The sequence below is a fragment of the Oryctolagus cuniculus genome, chromosome 3 (genome assembly GCF_964237555.1).
Source record: "Oryctolagus cuniculus chromosome 3, mOryCun1.1, whole genome shotgun sequence".
Lineage (NCBI taxonomy): Eukaryota > Metazoa > Chordata > Mammalia > Lagomorpha > Leporidae > Oryctolagus > Oryctolagus cuniculus.
The window spans coordinates 38,630,473-38,650,334 of NC_091434.1; the positions used below are offsets into that span (position 1 = coordinate 38,630,473).

Sequence of the window (19,862 nt, forward strand, 5' to 3'; positions counted from 1 at the left end):
TTTTTTTTTTTTTTGACAGGCAGAGTGGACAGTGAGAGAGAGAGACAGAGAGAGAAAGGTCTTCCTTTTGCCGTTGGTTCACCCTCCAATGGCCGCCGCTGCAGCCGGCGCACCGCGCTGATCCTGGCAGGAGCCAGGAGCCAGGTGCTTTTCCTGGTCTCCCATGGGGTGCAGGGCCCAAGCACCTGGGCCATCCTCCACTGCACTCCCTGGCCATAGCAGAGAGCTGGCCTGGAAGAGGGGCAACCGGGACAGAATCCGGCGCCCCAACCGGGACTAGAACCCGGTGTGCCGGCGCCGCAAGGTGGAGGATTAGCCTATTGAGCCACGGCGCCGGCTCTAGAGTCCTGTTTCTAAAAAGAATTCTTTGTTTATTTGAAAGTCAGAGAGAGAGGGATCTTCTACCTGCTGGTTGACTCCCTGAGGAGCCACAATGGCCAGAGCTAAGCCAGGACGAACCAGGGGCCAGGAGCTTCATCCAGGTCTCTCATGGGGGTGGCAGAGGCCCAGGCACTGTGCCCTCCCTCTTCTGCTGCTTCTCCCAGCTGATTGGCAGGGAGCTGACTTGGAAGTGGAGCAGCCAGGACTCAGACCAGCGCCCATATGGGATGCTGGTGTCACAGGTGGCGGCTTTACCTGCCTGCTATGCCACAGTGCTGAGCCCTGATGTGACTGATTTATTCATTTTAATCCATGGGTGTGAAACTCACAGATACAACTAGACACCATAATGTTTCCTTAGCCATGTAACAGTAACAGAAGCATAAAATCTTAGGTCACTGATAAGCAGCTACTAAGTTTAAGAAAGTTTAGGATGCACTTTTAACAGTTCTTTTCCTATAATTTACAATTTTCCATGGGCACTCAGATATTGAGAAACCGTTTCCAAGAAAGAAAATTTGAACATTGTTGGACACAATGTTCACAAAAGGTCTTTTATATATTTAACGTCTGCATTTCCTTTAAAAATGCATTTAATACTCATTCGGAATTATGAACATTTTGTGAGGAATAAATGAAGTATGAGGCCACTTCTTCTTAGGTGTAAAATTTAGCAATATTCCCAGTCTGTTGTGTTTCTTTCACAAAGGTCAGTAGATGTATTTAAGTCCAAAAACCTTCAGATAAGGGCACTGATTTGGGGCTTTGTATGTCCTGTTGCCTTCACCCCTGTCCTCATTGTATTCAGCAATGGTAATGCCAAGTCGTATTTTTCTGTTTTTCATGCAGTTTTCTAGAAAATATGGGTCAAAATAGTGCAAAAATTTTTTTAAGATTTATTTACTTATTTGAAAGGTAGAATTAGAGAGAGAGCAAAATCTTCCATCCTCTGCTTCACCCCTCACATGGCCGTGATAGCCAGCACTGGTCCAGGCCAAAACCAGGAGCCAGAAACACCATCCGGATCTCCCACGTGGGTGCAGAGCCAAACACCTGGGCCTTCTTCAGCTTTTCCCAGGCCATTAGCAGGGAACTGGATCAGAAGCGGAGCAGCTGGAACACCCACGAACACTCATGTGGGATGCCAGCATTGCAGGTGGCAGCTTTACCTGCTACCCACAGCATCGGCCCCAACACAAAATTTTTAAATAAATACATAGTTCCCAAGTTTGGTAAAGATGCCAAATATAACTAGGGGCAGATAGGCAGTGTTATTGGCAATGGCACAAAATGTTTTGTTCTTTGAAAAGTATGAGTCACGTGTGCAAAAGGTGATATGAAATGTTAGTGAAAAACACATGAAAAGCAAATGCAAAAAAATTAAAAGTTTTCTTTCACAAAACAACTTTCTTGGCAAAAATTAAAGTGTTAAAAAGCTGGATTTTCATAGTCCATGTATACATTAGAATGAGCCAGAAAATTTTACAAAGTATTTTGACTTTATATAATTCACCACTTTTATATAATTTATATAATTCTACCACTTACATAGTTATTGTCACCATCTCTCACACAATCTCTAGGTACAATAACGTCAAGAGTTAGTACTACACTTCATGTTCCACCTCGGTATACACACACACACACCATACATGTACTGGGTCACTCCCCAAATGCCCCCAAGATCTGGGGCTGGCCCAGGCCAAAGCCAGAAGCCTGGAACTTCATCCAGAACTGCCCACGTGGATGCACACATTAGCAGGAGGCTGGAATCAGTGTCTACCGCTGTGCCAAACACCTGTCTCCTTGGGATTTGAGTCTCAGTTCTGCTCCCAATCCCAGCTACCTGACACTCTGGCATGCAGCAGATGATGATAAACTGGGTCCCTGCCTCCAGTTTGGACAACTTGGTTTGAGTTCCTGGCTCCTGGGCTTTTGGGGAGTGAACTAGTGGGTAGGAGGACCTTTCTCTGTTTCTGTCTCTCTGCCTCTCAAATAAATACTTAAAAAAAAAAAAATAAGGAATGTTAATATAGACTTGTATTTGGTAAACTCCAACATCCAGTCTGTAGTTGGAAATGGATTTGACTTCATGGCCAGTCAAATCCATCAGTCGTTCTCTGTGTAATTTGTTCCCCTCCTTTTCAGCTTTGAAAGTCTGTCATCATCTAGTTCATGGTGGTTGGAGTAGGGGCAGCCCTTGTGCAGCCTTGAGGCGTCTTCCCTCTGTCCGCACCGAGACTGGTGTAGCAGATAGAAAGGACCTGGTTTTCCAGGGACGCTGCTGAGTCTGCAGCAACTCCCATAGCACCACCTCCAGGCTTTATATTTTCTGAAGTTAAGAAGCCACTCTGATCAAGCCACGCATAGTCCAGGAACAGCTATGCGTATTTGAACTAGCCCACAGCCCGCCTTTGAGAAACATTGCCATAAATACCGATGTTGCCCAGGCTCCATGCTAGACCCCCTTCTCTCACATGGTACCCTCTCCCTGTGTGATTTCACTCACTCTCCTGGCTGGAAATTTCATCGATGAGGCCTGCTAAATCTGTCTCTAAATTTGACCTCCCAAAATATGGAACAAACTCTCCAATAGACATGGCTGGTTGATTGTCTCAACATGTCTCTAAAGCTGCTTATCCCCTGGACTTTCCCATTGCAGTAAATGGCACCACCATCTACTCAACTGCTCAAGCTAGCAACCCAGGAGTGGTTGCCACCCCCATTCCCTCACCCTGGGGTGCAGGCAATGGCCAAGTCTTGTATCTTCCCGGCATCCTCGCTGCCACAGTTAGGCAGGGCCGCCCTTTGCGCTCATCTGGGCCACTGGCACAGACACGTCCCCTGGCTTGCCTGCCTCTGTCTTGGTCCTTCCAATGGTTTCCCTGCTGTGCAGACAGAATGATCTTCCTGAGGTGCAGACCTAGTCGGATCCCTTCTCTGATGGACACTCTCGCCTGATGCCTTAGACTAGAGGAGTAATCCCTGGTGCACGCTCCCACTGCATCCTGTACGTAGAGTCACTGTGCCTTTATTGCACTTGTCTCTCTCTGTTCATCTCTCAGCTCTCTTAAGCACAGGAACTGGGGTACATACCCAACCCTAGCAACAGTGCCTGGCGTGCCTCACACTTCACTGTCCACGGCACGCCAGGGTGAGTCTACATTGGTGCTTTGTAAACTGTGGGTGGAGACCCATCAGTGGCTCATGAAGTCAATCTAGTACTTTACCATCAGCCTTAATTTAAAGAAGAGAAAGAAATGTAAAGACGAGCAATAAGATTATTTCACAAATCTTTCATTATAAAATGTGTAAAGCACGTCTTATGATGAGTTAGAATAAAGATGGAATCAGGAGGCTATAATAAACAAGCACTTTTTGTCTATAGTGAGAAAAAGCAGTTATATTTAGAAAAAAAATCTGAAACCCTTGGTAACCAAAAGAGACTTGGGGATCTGCACTTTAAGCAATTTCAAAGCCTTAAATGCAAGGAAGAAAGTGCCTACTTTTGAGTTTCAAGTTTCTGTGAGCAAATGACAGAGGAATTTAAAATCTATCACAGCCCTTGCCTGGCAACTATTGCCACAGGCAGATTAAGCCCAGGAGTGCTGTTAAATTCTATGAATTTTGCCTCTGAAAACACACTGTACGCCTATTTTGTTTCATGGCTGATGATGAAAATGGAAACTCAGCATCCAGAGTGTGAATTCCTGGCTGTTGAAGGTGGTCACCGTTGTGGGCCTTGTAGAATGTAACTGCTGCTTTTGCAACCTTCTCTTTAAGAAGAGTGCCCTGAGCCAATGAGGAGTGGCGATTCTGTTCCCATAGCAATAATAGAAACAAACCTTCCCTTGCCATCTCCCAAGGACAAACCTCCCGGTTCAGGTCCAAGTAGAGGAGACCTGGACAGAGGCGTGACTTCCTCGTCTAGTCTGACTCATTGCACTACCAAGAGATTCCAAGTGGAGGGTCTTTAGAAGGGGAATTCGCATTCAGGCCAGTTCAGCCTTGCTGAAGCCTTCGGTTGGATCCCCTGGGAGTCTGTCTCTGCACAGCGCGTGCTGTGGGTTTTCTGCCTTGGCCTTTAATGACCACGGAAAGTCTTGAGTTCTCCAACCCTGGGGTTTGATGTAAAATGAACTCTGGTTTTGTGTTGATGGGGAATAGTTTCTTTAGAATGTTGTGGTTTCTTTGAGACTCGACTTGAGATGAAACTGCTTGGGAAAAAATAAATCTGGGCCATCCAAGGTAAGCTCTTTGGAAAAGATGTTTTCTATGATTTTTATCCCTGCTGCTTTTTAATACTAACCATGTCGGTGCACTGGTGACTACGGTGTCACCAACTGCCGCATGCAGCCTGTTGGGCCTCAGGTAAAGTCATCAGGGAGAAAGTTAGCAAAGGAAAAGATTCTTGTGTGTGTGCACGCACACACACACACACACACGCCTATATAGTCAGAGCCGTACAATGGGCTATCAAGCCACAGCAAATGCAGATTTACCTGTGCTGAGATGGAACTATCCACTACATAGCCTGTTATGTAAAAACAACAAGATACAACATAATAGGCAATTGTTCTGATCTACACTAAAACCAATTTACTATTCATAATAAATATTACTTTGGAAGGGCACCAAAAGAAGTGTTAGCGATGGTTGCCTCTTGGGAAGGCGCAGGGAGTCAAGGACTGACACTGGCTGCTAGGCAGAGTGGCGGCGCTGCTGAAATGCGACTGGCCTCTGCCCACGCCCCTCAGATGTCCTCCCTGCCACTTTGGTTGTCCTAGCTCCTCCCCTGGCACTCCCAGACCCCCTCGTGATGCCTGGCATGGGTATGGAGTGGGGTCCTCCAGGACCCTGTTCCCACCGTATAGTTCGTGTCTGTTCTGATTGTCAACAGCATTGTCTCGCTGATTGTTACGTGTTTGGAGTGTCACCCCGTGGGTGTTCAGAAGAGCGCCCTTGACTTTTTAAAAGCAAAAGAATATAGACCAAGGCCTTGTGTAGTGTGGGGGGGAAGGGGGACATGAAGACAACCAAGTGGTCATCAATGCAAAACCAGGTAAATATGTAAATGGGTATATTCATTGAATAGAGATTGCATGGTTAAGATAATATAGAAACAAATCCCAAATTCATTTTTTTGAAGACTTATTTATTTATTTGAGAGACAGAGTTGCAGAGAAAGAGAGGGAGAGGCAGAGAAAGAAGTCTTCTATCTGCTGATTCACTCCCCAAATGACCACAATGGCCAGAATTGAATGGATCCAAAGCCAGGAGCCAGGAGCCAAGAATTCTTCTGGGTCTCCCACATGGGTGCAGGGGCCCAAGCGCTTGGGCCATCTTCTACTGCCTTCCCAGGCATATTAGCAGGAGCTGGATAGGAAGAGAAACAGCTGGGACACGAACCTATGCCCATATGGGATGCTGGCCGCAGGTCAAGACTTAACCTACTACACCACAGCGTTGGCCCCTCAAACTCATTCTAAATATTTGTTTTAGAATAATCTGGTGTTGGCAGAATGAAGTGTGTATAGATACAGTATAGTATAGTAGGTATGAGAGCTTAGTCACAAACTTCTGTTGAAGCTAGGCGAAGAGTGAGTTCATTATACTGGATTTGTTGAAAGCAAAAAAATGTATCTATGACAAAGTATTTTTTGTTACCATTGAAAATTCTATAAATCCATTTCTTTAGAATTCTGGAAAATGTTACATAAAATATTTTCAGAGCAAGGGCTGATCAAGTCACCGTTTCTCATAGTGTTCATTTCACTTTAACAGGTTTCCTTTTTGGTGTTCAGTTAGTTGTCACCGATCAGGGAGAACATATGATATTTGTCCCTTTGGGACTGGCTTATTTCACTCAGCATAATGATTTCCAAATTCCTAACAGGGATCACTTTTCAGTTAAAATTTAAACACCTAAGAATAATTGTGTGTTAATTACAGAGTTCAACCAATAGTACTAGAACAAAAAAAAAAAAAACAAAAAAAACACTAAAATGGATAAAGTATTACATTGTACATCAACGGTCATGACAAGAGCTAATCAAGTCAGTCCTTGCCCTGACTGTTGATGAACAACTTAATACGTTATCCCTCTTAGTATTTTTGTTTGTTTGTTCTACTTAATACTTTTGGTTGAATACTGTAATCAATACACAGTTATTCTTAAGTGTTGAAACTTAAAGGAAAAGTGATCGCTGTTAAATATAAGAGTGGGAGTAAGAGAGGGAAGAGATGTGCAATTCGGGACATGCTCAAGCTGACCTGCCCCAAACGGTAGAGTTAGAAACATACCAGGGGATTCCAATTCAATCCCATCAAGGTGGCATGTACCAATGCCATCTCACTAGTCCCAGTGATCAATTTCTATTCACAATTGATCATAATGATAGGACTAAGAGCCAAAGGGAGCACATAAACAAGACTAGTGTCTGCAAATACTAGCCAATAGAATCAAAAAGGGAGAGAATGATCCAACATGGGAAGTGAGATACACAGCAGACCCATAGAATGGCAGATGTCCTAAACAGCACTCTGGCCCTCAGAATCAGCCCTTAAGGCACGTGGATCTGGCTGAAAAGCCCATGAGAGTATTTCAGGCATGGAAAGCCAAGACACTCTGTCAAAAAAAAAAAAAAAACTAAATGAAAGATCTCTGTGAGTGAGATCCCAGTGGAAAGAACAGGTTATCAAAGAAGGAGGTACCTTTCTCTGAAGGGAGGAGAGAATGTCCACTCTGACTACGACCTTGTCTAAATATGATCAGAGTCGGTGAACTCAAAAGGCTTCCATAGCCTTGGCAACTCATGACAAGAGCCTAGGGTGATTACTGATGCCATAAACAAGAGTGTCAATTTGTTAACAACAGGAGTCACTGTGCACTTACTCCTTATGTAGGATCTCTGTCCTTAATGTGCTGTACAGTGTGATTTAATGCTATAAGTAGTACTCAAACAGTATTTTTCACTTTGTGTTTCTATGTGGGTGCAAACTGATGAAATCTTTACTTAATATATGCTAAACTGATCTTCTGTATATAAAGAGAATTGAAAATGAATCTTGAAGGGGGGAGGGAGCAGGAAAGGGGAGGGTTGCAGGTGGCAGGGAAGTTATGGCGGGGGGAGCCATTGTAATCCATAAGCTTTACTTTGGAAATTTATATTCATTAAATAAAAGTTAAAAAAAATATTTTCAGAGGTCATCTTGAAGTGCTAGTAATTTTTACTTCCTTAGGCTTTTCTGTTATAACTTTCTTTACAATGAACTTGTTTCAATTTCACACACACACACACATACCCCTTTTCTCCCAAAACTGCAGAAATGAAAGCTTCTAGTCACAAAAAGCCACTGTAGTGTTGATGGTATTCTTTTTTAAATATTTATTTATTTTATTTGAAAAGCAGTTACACAGAGAGCTGGGGGGGGGGGGTGTCTTCTATCCACTGGTTCACTCCCCAGGTGGCCACAACAGCCAGAGTTGGGCCAACTGAAGCCAGGAGCCAGGAGCTTCTTCCAGGTCTCCCATGCAGATGCAGGGGCCCAAGCACTTGGGCCATCTTCTACTGCTTTCCCAGGTCATAGCAAAGAGCTGGACAGCAAATAGAGCAGGTGGGGCTCAAACCAGTGCCCACAGGGGATACTGGCACTGCAGGCCAGGGCTTTAACCCGCTGCGCCACAGCCGGCCCCGGTTGATGGTATTCTTAGGCTGCAGTTTTTGAGAATGCGCTGTGTATAAGGCCTGTGCCCCAAGCTGGTCTCATTTGAAGTACACAGTGGCCCCCTGAGGAGTGAACTCCCATGGTCTCCAATTTCAGAGAGGAAACTGGGGCTCAGAGAAGCAAACCTAGCTGCCTTATGGCCCCTGGCCTGAGAGGCAGAGGCGCCTCCACACCATGTCAGACCCCGGATGTGAGCAGTGGTCCCTTTGCTGGCACATGGACCATGGTCTTTTAGGCTGAAGGCCATGGTCTCGGGCTGAGGGCCTTCGGTTTTGTGCCAAACATACACAAGTCCTCAAAACTTCCACAGAAAATGGAATTAAAAGATAAATATATTTTTAGTGTGAAAAAATTTCAAATCCATGCATATTTTTCATAATATCCATTTTCCATGAACTTTTTGAAGCCCCTTCACACTCACACCCCCTGTATGATATTGTGTTTTCTGGCTTTTGTGGAATTCCAAAGCTTTTATTCCTGTCCTGTCATCTTAGTGAGGTTCTGGAAACAAAAGAAGATAACACGTGTGGCCACGCCTTCCTGCTTCTCTGTTAGCTCCTAACAGGGGGTCTGCCATCTGCGGAGCTGGAGAAGAGCTTCCCCTCTGTGATTCAGGAGGTGACCAGGAAAGAGGACCTGGGAGATTTCCTTGTGTTGTTGTTAGAGTAACAGAACTAGTGTTCCAGAAAGTTCTATGAGGGATCTGCCATGGGGATTTCCCTTCACATCACCAAGAGCCATTGCAGCCTGATGAAAGGCAGAGGCTTGGGAGTCGGGGGCACTTAGGCTTGTTCCCAACACAGCAGTGTGCTACCTCCGTCCTTAGCTGTTGAAGAACCTTAAAAATCAAACCAAGATGGAGTGACCTAAGCCAATACCATTAAAAACAAGAAGTCACCTTTGCCCCAAATAAAAATTAAAGTTTTTTTTTTTTTTTTGACAGGCAGAGTGGACAGTGAGAGAGAGAGACAGAGAGAAAGGTCTTCCTTTGCCGTTGGTTCACCCTCCAATGGCCGCCGCGGCTGGCGCGCTGCGGCCGGCGCACCGCGCTGATCCGATGGCAGGAGCCAGGAGCCAGGTGCTTTTCCTGGTCTCCCATGGGGTGCAGGGCCCAAGCACCTGGGCCATCCTCCACTGCACTCCCTGGCCACAGCAGAGAGCTGGCCTGGAAGAGGGGCAACCGGGACAGAATCTGGCGCCCCAACCGGGACTAGAACCCGGTGTGCCGGCGCCGCTAGGCGGAGGATTAGCCTAGTGAGCCGCGGCGCCAGCCAAAAATTAAAGTTTAAAAATTACAGCCCTAAACTTTTTCCCCCAAAGCTAAAATTAGGTGCAGCTATAAAAATAAGAGACCCTATGCTTAGCTAGCTGTGACACTTGTGCCTGGCTGTGCTAAGACCTAACCCAGTTTGTATGCTTCCTAATACTCAAATAACGGTGTGGGAAGCGGGACGCCGCTCTCCCACAAGGGGAACAAAGGGAGGGAGACGTCATCCCCCCTCAGGGTGAACAAGATGGCGCTGGCAGGGAAAGGAACTACTAAAGAAGTAAACAACAAAATGGCGATGAGGTGCATGCCTCCCATGTGATCCCGTAGCTGATTGGATAGAAGACGCATGCCCTTCACATGATCAGCTCGCGGATTGGACTGATGTGTGCATGGACTCTATAGTGCTTTTGATTGGTCGCTGCGGGTATATAAACCGTGTGGCTTTGTACTGGGGGGGCTCTCTGGACTCCCGAGTTCAGGAGGCCCGTCTGCGCAGCCGCCAAATAAATCCTCTTGCTTTTGCATCAGCTGGTCTGGAGTCTGAGTCTTTGGGGTGTGCCTCTCGACGTGTTATTAGCATCCTCACTCCGAGGGTCTAACACTGTGAACTCGGGACAGCAATGTCCGAGTGCTTGTTGTGTCCCTGGCTCACAGTTGTGGGGAGCAACTGGGAGCAACTCGGACTAGACTAAGTTACTGGAATTAAGACTTATTCTATGCATCTGCTCTCCCACAATATGGCGCTGAGAAGGGAGAAACAGCTTCTACACAGCTGCCTCCAGTTCAACCAATAAACTGTAGGACCTGCTCCTGATTGGAGGAGAGCAGCGTACTTGGCGTGTGGGTAGCAGAGTTGGGATTGGTGGAAGAGGATTATAAAGGAGGAGAGAGACAACATGCACCAGGAACATCTAAGGGGAACATCTAGCTGAAGGAACACCTGTGCAGCCCCCGAGAGAGCCGGCCGGCGGTGTGTCGCTCCCCTGCGGAAGTGGGGAAAGTGGCCAGGGGGAACCGCCCTTCCACGGAGGTGGAAGGGACAGTAGCCAACCCGGGAAGAACCAGCAGCAAACCCGGGGAGGGCCGAGCAGACAAAAGAACAGCGCAGGGTCCTGTGTCGTTCCTCCATGAAGAAGGGGAGCGACACACAGTGGCACTCAATTATGGAAAATTTTAAATTGCTCTCAAGTCTACCGGGTAGCAGGGGGTGAGATGTTAAAAGATGAAGGTAGTTAAAATGTTTGTGGCCAAGTGGGACTAAAAGATATATTTACTTTGGGATAGAACAATTTGAAATCCATGCAAAGTTTTTTTTTCATGATATGCATTTTTCATGAACGTGAAGCCCTTGCACCAGACTGACAGCTTCTGGAATCCGCCATTGTCCTCTGGGCCTTCCTGAGCCCTTCCCTGTATGTCTCTTAAGTGTTTATGCTTTGATCCTGAATGGTTAACCTCTCTGTTGTTATTTTCCCATTTCAGCAAACATTTCTTGACCTAGCAGCCAAGACCGCCCCTGACCTGGGACCATGCACCCCAACCCTCTCATCTATTGCACCTGCTGGGACCCCTGGAACCTGGGACCACGAAAGTTGATTAAGACCCCTCATCCACCAAGCCAGACCACCACAGGACGGACCAAGTAAGGATTATGTGACATTGGGTAGGTAAAGGGTTTGGGTTCCATTTGTAGCTTTCTTACTCCCTCAAGATTTTCAAAACCATCATCTTAGTAGCAAAATCCCAGGTGGTCCAGAAGACCCAGCCTGACACAGCCTGCCCTACCAGACTATCGGCTGCACACTGATCTCGCCAATCCTGTCTGTGTTAGTGTGGTTTTTCAAATGAGAAAGTCTCCAAGTTGGTGCATCAGGGAAAGCACAGTTTCCAAAGGGCCTTGATGGTGGCTGCCCCTTCCATGTGGGACAAGAGCTTTAGGAACTGAGGGACAAAGCCTGACGCCAGCCCCGGGGTTCCCTGAGACAGCGAACAAGAGCCTAGGTTCCAAAGATCTCAGATCTTCAAGATCCTACTTGTGTTTCAATGTCAGGCCACCATGGGAATATATTTCATCTAGGAGTGTCCCGTGTGGGTGAATGTCCAGTTTTCCCTTTCTGGTTATTAATTCTTCCTTTTCAGGCTAGCTCCTCTTCAGCCAGCTTCAAAAGACCAAAATTACCTCCAATCCCAACCAACAGCAAAACCTGTTGTCAACCCAAAGTAAGTATTTTTATGACTATGAGGCAGGACTGGTTCGAGACATGAATAAAATCATCTCCCACCTCAGCCTTCACAGCCCGATCTGTCAGGAACTGCCTGAGACGTCAGAGAATTGCTCAAATCCACCGTGAATTCCCCCAAACCTCGGGCCCCACACATAGCTTCTGTGATTCGTCTGTACCCACAGCTTCCAATTCACTGCAAAAGAGCTCTCCGCAGTCTGTCGTGATGTCCGCTAACTTTATCTCACATCTACACACACACACAGGCTGCTGTTGTATCTGCGGGTTCTGCATCGTGGATCCAACCCACCATGGGTGAAAATATGTTGTTGCAAAGAACAATGTGTCTGTATTAAACATGTGCAGATTGTTTTTCTTGTCATTGTTCCTTAAACAATACAGCAATGATTTACATAGTATTTACATGGATTAGGTGGTATGAGCAATCCTGAGAAGGTTGAAAGTGTCCAAGATGGGTGTAGGCAGGTGGTTTGCTCATGCTATGTCGTTTTAAACGAGGAATTTGAGCATCTGTGAATTTTGGTATTCATCGGGGGTGGGGGATCCTATAGACAATTTCCCATGGATACTGAGGGAACCACTGTGTTACTCATCTCACTTTTAATCTAAGTTACTCCTTATAGAGGTACAGCTATGCATACATAGATACGGCATTCATTTTGCATGTAGCATGCGTGAAGATTTGAAGGAGGACATGTACAGTTTGCTTCATTATCTGAATATTTCATTATGTAAACTGTTTCCATGTTCCAGCGAAGAAGGCTGCACAGTGTATGTGTGTGTGTGTGTGCATGTGTGCCATATGCTGTGTGCGTGTGCCATGTGTGTGTGGCAGGTGTCACCTGGTTCACAGGGCCTTGCTGCAGGGATGCGGTGTGGGGGACCCTCTATCCGGCTGAGACTCCCCTAACCTTGTAAGAAGAACTCTTTTTTTCTCCTTGAGCAGGAACTTTTCATGAGAGTCCCTCAGGGGCCCTGAGTCCATGCATTCTGCTGCTGCCTTGGGGGTCCTCTAAGGAGGCCAGGTGACCAGAGCTCAGAGAGTAAGGGTGCGATGATGCCAGGAGCAGGTGCAGCTCCTAAGCTTGGAGCTTCTCTTTGCTCCTTGGTTGCTCTCTGAGCACGTCTTTCTCTTGCAGAATGAAAATCCCTTTAGGAAGGCAAGAGGAGAGCAACAGATCGCCTTACGTGAGTCAACTCAGGAGAGGGCAGCGGGGCTGAGATGCACGGAGCAGTGGGCACTTGCAAGCCCGGGCCTTTGACAAACACCTTGTTGGGTCTTCACAGCGATCCTGGGAGGAGGGGCTATTATTATCGCTCATTACCCCAGGGCTGGTTAATACAGAACAGAACAGTGACCTGAGGTCAACTCAGCCAGACTCCAGGGTGAGGCTTTAAACCATTTTATTTATTTATTTATTTATTTGAGAGACAGAGAGAGGGAGAGAGAGAGAGGGAGACCCACCCAACTGCTGGTTTACTCCCCAAATTTCGGCAACAGCCAACTGAGGCCAGATCTGGCCACAGTGGGTCAGCCAGGAGCTGGGAATGCAAGCCATATCTCCACAGGAACCCAGTTCTTTGAGCCATCCCTGTTGGCGCCTGGGAACTGCGTTAAGCAGGAAGCTGGAGGCAGGAGCTAGAGGTGGGAATTGAACCCAGGTACTGTCATGTGGGATGTGAGTAGGCTAAACGCACACCCCCAGAGTGAGCGTTTCATTGCCACTCTCTACTGTCTGTGCAGGGCAGAGAGCACCCCAGGGAAACCCCAGTGACAACTAGTCCAGACACAGCACAGCTTGTGTTCAGGTGCGGGATCCCTGCTACCTCCCTGGGAAAGGCACAGATGCTCTGGGAGGAACTGTCAGGGGCATTGTGGGTGCCAGGGACAAGAAGGGACTGGGAAACACGGGAGAGACTGAATCCAGACGCCTGCTGGGAGTGAAGGCCTGCTCCTTGTGGTGTCCAGGAAAATCATCAGTCTGCTTATCAGTCTGCTCAGTACTGGCAAGGTTTGCCTTTTAGGAGCAGCGCCCCCTGGTGGGATAATATGGGTGCTTTTTACTATTGTCTGTTTTCATCTATTTTTCTCCCTTAAGAGACTTTCCATTCTTTGAAACCCAGGACAAAATAATTACCCTAAAGGTAGAAAGAATGATGGACTTTGGGGGAGCCAGACGGAAGGCAGGGAGGCCAGGTGGGAAGGCGTTGCAAGAGCCCAAGAGCCAGATGATGGCACAGGCTTGCTGACTGTAGAGTCTGGTGGGGAAAGAAGGAGAAACTGAATACAATTTTTTTGCAACTGTGTCATTCCACTTTTTTCCTTACAGAACCCTTTTGAGGAAAAGTTATTAACACCCTTGTCTTCCTTTTTAAAATATTATTTTATATTTTTTAAATCAGAGAGAGAGATGGATATCTCCTTATCTTCTGGTTCACTCCCCAAATACTCCCAATGAAGGCAAGAGCTAAGAACTCAACCTGGATCTCTCACGGGCATGGCAGGGATCCAAATACTTGAGCCATCACCTGCTGCCTCCCAGGGTGTGCATCAGTGGGAAGCTGGAATTCAGAACAGACCCAGGAGTTAAACCCAGGCACTCATATGTCCCAAGTGGCATCATCACCACCATGCCTCACGTTGACCTCTACGACCCACTCTTTCTGATAAGAAAACTGAGTCACAGAGATGTTGAATAGCTACTGGTTTGTGGCAGAGCCAACATCTCACTCCAGATCTGTCCATCCCCTCAGCCTTGGCAGCCTTCTCAGTGCCTGGCTGCCTCCTGGCTCTGGCCATGATGGAGAACACAGAGGAGGAGCAGGGGCAGAGCGCGGGGCAGGACAGCGATGGTTTGGTTTGGCACCATTGAGCTTGAGAGGTCTCCAGGGACAGCCAGGAGCCAGCGGGTATTGGGATTGGTCCTCAGGGGTATGAAGGTGAATTTAGGAAAGGGGGGGGGGGCACTGCAGTCTCATCTTGTGCTTCTGTTCTTAAGTAAGACTGCCTTGGCCAGATCTCAACATGCCAAGCCTGCAACTTTATCTTACTTTCCTCTTTGGTGCCTAGGAAGTGATCAATGTGTCACCTGGCTATCAGCTTATTCGGAATCGAGAGCAGATTTCCGTCACCTTAGGAGACGAGATGTTCAGTAGGAAAAAACGGTTGGAATCAGAGATCACGGACAAAGTCGAATTTTCCAGGTAACATCTTTGGAACAACATCCAGCCCCTGAGAGCTGTCCTCACTGCTCATCCTGGCCTGAAGGACCAGCCTCTGCCGCCCACACAGGCCGTCGGTCCCAGCTCTGAAGGTGCTGCCAGCTCACCTCCTGCCCACGCCTTCTCTCCACACGCATCTTGCTCTGCTCTGATCCCATTTGTGAGCAGATCCCGGGGATCGCTCTCAAATTGTTCTCCTCCCTCAGGCTTTAGTTTACTGTGAGAATTATTCTTCCAAGACAGAACTCTAAAAGACTAATAGTAACAGCAGAAAACACACACATAGTAAATAATACTAGTAAGACTGGCCTAGCTAGCTGTGAGTGTAGAGGAAGGATCCAAGCAAACTCTCTCGAGGGTTACCTCGGGGAAGGGATTCAGGTTTGGGGGGAGGCTGGGAGACACCCAAGTTGAGTGAGTTCATGCCATAGAGCCAGCCTGATCTGAGCTGGCCCAGAGAAGCCACACTCAAGTCTTTGTCCTAGCCTCTGCTTGCCTTTCCCTCTTCATCCATGATCACCTACAGGAAGAAAATGAGTTGGATTAGTTAGCTTGTGCTGCTAAGCGCCTGAGATGAGTGACTTAGGAAAGAAATAGATGTTTATTTAGCCCCAAGTTTTGGAGGCTGAAAGTCCCAGTGAGCTGATGCAGGCTTTGGCAAAGGCTACACTGTGGATGCTGGAGCTCATGCAGAGGGAGCCATCACATCGCGAGCCAGGAAGCAGAGAGAGTACGTGCAGTTGGGCCCAAACTCAGGTTTTCTGATAACCCTCTCATGACAGATATCTTGTAAGGCCACCAAGGACCTGAGGACTTCCCATGAAGCCCACCTCCTAATACCATAATTGGATTAAGTTCCCACCCTCTTCGTACCTCTTCCTCGCCATTTTGGAGTCTAAGGCTCTGCCTGAGTGCAGAGGACAAATCATTGAAACCGAAGACGGGGTGATGCATCCGTAGACAAGCTGGCACTGACAGCTACCTCTTGGCCTCAGCAGAACCCTGTCATCAGCTGCGGTGTGATAAAACACAGTAGCCCTTGTTTGTTTTGCTCCCCGGTCTAGCTGTGAGCATCTCTTGCATTGAGGGTTCTTTTTGAAAGACAGAGGTTTCCCATTAGGCAGCTGTCTCAACCCCTCCTCCCCTTTCATGTCCTCTCTTGTTTTCTCAGCTCACATTCTCTCTGTGCCCAGTTAGACATGGAGGATGGTTGGCCAAAGGGGCCAGAGCTCTTCAGCTGAAGGCCTCCTCTCGGCTCTGCTGCACATCACACTGTGGTACCCAGTCTACCCCGGTCCAGCCAGATAGAGTGAAATATCCTATGGCTGTCATGGCAGCCCCAAGCCTGGAAACACAGAAATCTATCTGTTCTGAAATCTATCTGTTCTCTCAAGTGCCCTCTTTCCCTTGGCCCATTTCCTTGTGTGGGATTCAGTGTCAGCATCAGTCCTATTCCCCCATCTTCTCATCTCCTAATCCTCTGCACTTTCCCCTTTGTCCATTTCAGCTGTGGTTTCCAAATCAAGGTCAAACCCTTTCTGGTGCATTCCTATTTCCCTTCTGCTCAACAGGGTCCCGTACCACCCTGTTCACTTCCAGCTGGCTTACCCATCCAAAATGCAAGACCTGAGGTTCACCACACAGCTGTGAAATGCCTTTCTCCAAGACCACCCTTCAAATCCTCTACCCCAACTCTATAATGATGCAGCAGGTGTAGAACTTGCCCTGGCTCTCACCAGGCCAGAGTCAGTTACACCTAGGGGCTGCACCTGGAAGCCCTGCGGATGGGATAATAGAATGACTTGTCCCACAGGACCAATGTCATTCGTGACCTAGAAGAGCAGATCTCAGAGCTGACGGCAGTAATAGAGCAAATGAACAGAGACCACCAGTCTGCCCAGAAATTGGTGAGTGATCTTGCATTTTCCCACATCTCTATGGGTAGAGCAAGACTAATATTTTCAGATTACCTGTGCACCAGGCAAGCACTTTACTATGTCAGCCACCTCTTCCAGGACCCAGAAGACAGGATCATGTCGCTCAGTAACACACCTCTGACTGTTCTAATCCATAACTACAAGAACTCAAGTCCCTGCTTGAAGCCTAACGCATTCGTTTCCAGGAGTTCTCTGGCTGCTTCCTGTGTGCGCAGTGACACTGTCCTCTCCACGTGAGGGGGCACCAGTATTCCTCATCCAGCTTTTGTGGGGAGTTAAGCTTCAGGGGTTGTGAGGCTCCTGCTAATGGCATGGGCACAGGCATGCTTCTAACGTTGCTCCAAAGATTCCTGGAAACCTCCACTACCCACCCTCTGTTCCTGTTAAAACCATCAAGGCGGCCAGCGCCGAGGCTCACTAGGCTAATCCTCCGCCTTGCGGCACCAGCGCACCGGGTTCTAGTCCCGGTCGGGGCGCCGGATTCTGTCCCGGTTGCCCCTCTTCCAGGCCAGCTCTCTGTTGTGGCCAGGGAGTGCAGTGGAGGATGGCCCAAGTGCTTGGGCCCTGCACCCCATGGGAGACCAGGAGAAGTACCTGGCTCCTGCCATCGGATCAGCGCGGTGCGCCAGCCACAGCACGCCGGCTGCGGTGGCCATTGGAGGGTGAACCAACGGCAAAGGAAGACCTTTCTCTCTGTCTCTCTCTCACTGTCCACTCTGCCTGTCAGAAAAAAAAAAAAAATCAAGGCGCGTACAGCAGAATCTGCTGATGTCATATCTCTTTTAAAAAAATTATTATTTATTTGAAAGTCAGAGTTACACAGAGAGAGGAGAGGCAGAGAGAGAGAGAGAGAGAGAGAGAGAGGTCTGCCATTTGCTGGTTCACTCCCAAATTGGCCGCAATGGCCGGAGCTGGGCTGATCCAAAGCCAGGAGCCAGGAACTTTTTCTGGGTCCCCCACATAGTGCAGGGGCCCAAGGACTTGAGCCATCCTCTACTGTTTCCCAGGCCATAGCAGAGAGCTGGATCAGAAGTGGAGCAGCCAGGTCTCGAACCAACGCCTATATGAGATGCCAGCGCTTCAGGCCAGGGCGTTAACCCACTGTGCCACAGCGCCGGCCCCTGCTGTCATTTCACACTGCTTGTGTTTCCTGGGGTACAAAAGCAATACTTTACATTTTGCCATGTTTCGCCATGGGAGCTTCTTCCCCAACTCAAGTAGGTGTCCTGGTGGCCTGGGCTGGACTGATAGGGACCAGGGCTGGGCTCAGCCTCCCTGGTGTGTGAGGTTCCACTTCTCAGCAGGCAGCCCCTGACCCTCTGATATCCCATACCTGTGTGAAACCTGCAGGGACTCGGGCCAAGACCCTCCCCTCCCCTCCAACTCCTGATACATTGCTTTTTTTCTGAAATTTTTCTGAAAATACTGATGGACTTACAGTTTCCTTCTGTGGAAAGGAAATTGAGGCGCAAAGCAGTTAGATCATTTGCATAGGCTCACTCAGTTCCACAGTGAGTCACTGGGCAAAAATGCACATTTTGACTCAGGAGCCTGGGCCTTGCTGCAGACATGGTTAGACATGGTTTCCATGAAGGGACCCTAATTGTGATCTTGCAGGTGTTCCCACTTCTGAGCACCCCACATGTGCTGTGTCACTGTGTGGAAGGGAGAACTGGCCACTGCCTCCATGCTGTTCAGCAGCTATGCCAGGTAGTGCCTGAAGCCCCCTGCCCTAGTGGTTAGAGGGGAACCAAAACAAGCCCAGAACCCTGGTCTTAGCCAACAGTGGGTCCTCAGCTGACAGTGGACATTCATTTCTCCTGAGACCCAGGTCAGAGGACCTGACGTGTTAGAATGGAGGATCGGCTGCAGGTGAGCACATCCTATCTTCTAAAACCCAACCATGCTGCCAACAAGGACTGATTAATACTGGGTTTTAAGCTTCTTTAAAGGAAGGAGCTGAGTCTTAGTCCTCCTTGGCTCTTCTAATGCCCCATGTAATTATATATCAAAGAATCCAAAGGCCTTAATCTTGTAAAGAGATGAGAATCTAGCAGACAAGAACAGAAAACAGCAACAGAGATGACGTTCATGCACCAACATTATGAACTGATGCCGTACAGAATGGCGCAGAGCAAGGCAAGAATCGTTCCGCGACCTCAGTAGTCACGCGCCCTCTGGCCCTGCGGGCACAGCAGGAGAAGCATGGGGAAGGGGCCGCGCCTCGTGCATGGGGAGTTTTCTCAGACGATGCAAACCCGGAGCAGGGCTGAAGTCCTCAATCCTCTGTCGTTAATGCTGGCCTCCTTTCCAGCTTGCCGATGAAATGGAACACCGCTGTGCTGAGATGAAACAGAACTTCGAGAGCAAGAACAGGTAAGCTTTCTGGCGCGAAGCTCTGTGTGCCATGCTCTGTGGCCCCTGTGGGCTCTGCAGGATTGCACTTCCCTGGGACCTCGGACAGTGCCAGGTGGAGTCGGGGTCAGAGGTGGAGTCGGGTGAAGCGTGAGTCTTTGCAGAGCAGGCCGGCTTGCATGAGGCCAGCAGAATGAGGCAAAGGTTATTCCTGGGTTTTTTGTTATCCAATTTTTTTTTCCATTTCAACTATAATTTTTCTGTTGTTTTTTTTTTTTTTCTCTTGGTTGCTGAGAAAAGCCAGTTTTTATTCTCTGTGAGATTTCTGAGACGAACAACTGCTGTTCTCATTCCAATCTCTTCCTTCCTCCTCCTCTTCCCTCCCTGGGCTCTTCCCACCTCCCACCTCCACTTCCCCTGGCTGCTACGTCAGGGCCTGAAAAAGACAACAGGAAGAAGGCATGGAAGGGGCAGGGTGATGAAAGTCAAGGAGACATTAAAATGACGTGTGGCATCTGTATGGGCGCTGGGAACTTCAGAATCTCCTTCTAGGCTCACTGCTGGGCCCCAAAGCACCCTCAGAAATCCTGGCAGAGGGATAGTGCTGCTGGTCGAGTCACTGCCATTTATATATGCCTTCTGTATTCACTAACTTGATTTTAAGAATTAGTTTTATAGAAAAACTGGGAGAAAATTAGGGTTTCCATATACTCCCCTGCCAACCAA

The 19,862-nt window shown here is 48.0% G+C and overlaps 1 protein-coding gene across 2 annotated transcripts in view; it reads left to right on the forward strand.

Moving 5' to 3' along the window:
* FLACC1 (flagellum associated containing coiled-coil domains 1) overlaps nucleotides 1-19,862 on the forward strand; it is a 40,250-nt gene continuing 20,388 nt past the window's right edge. For both annotated transcript variants that reach the window (XM_002712533.5, XM_051849298.2), the window contains exons 1-7: nucleotides 1-4,629; nucleotides 10,862-11,021; nucleotides 11,519-11,599; nucleotides 12,762-12,810; nucleotides 14,693-14,826; nucleotides 16,658-16,751; nucleotides 19,096-19,157. In XM_002712533.5, the coding sequence (XP_002712579.2) occupies nucleotides 10,909-11,021; nucleotides 11,519-11,599; nucleotides 12,762-12,810; nucleotides 14,693-14,826; nucleotides 16,658-16,751; nucleotides 19,096-19,157 (533 nt within the window). In that variant the 5' untranslated portion in view covers nucleotides 1-4,629; nucleotides 10,862-10,908. The remainder of the gene's footprint in view (nucleotides 4,630-10,861; nucleotides 11,022-11,518; nucleotides 11,600-12,761; nucleotides 12,811-14,692; nucleotides 14,827-16,657; nucleotides 16,752-19,095; nucleotides 19,158-19,862) is intronic.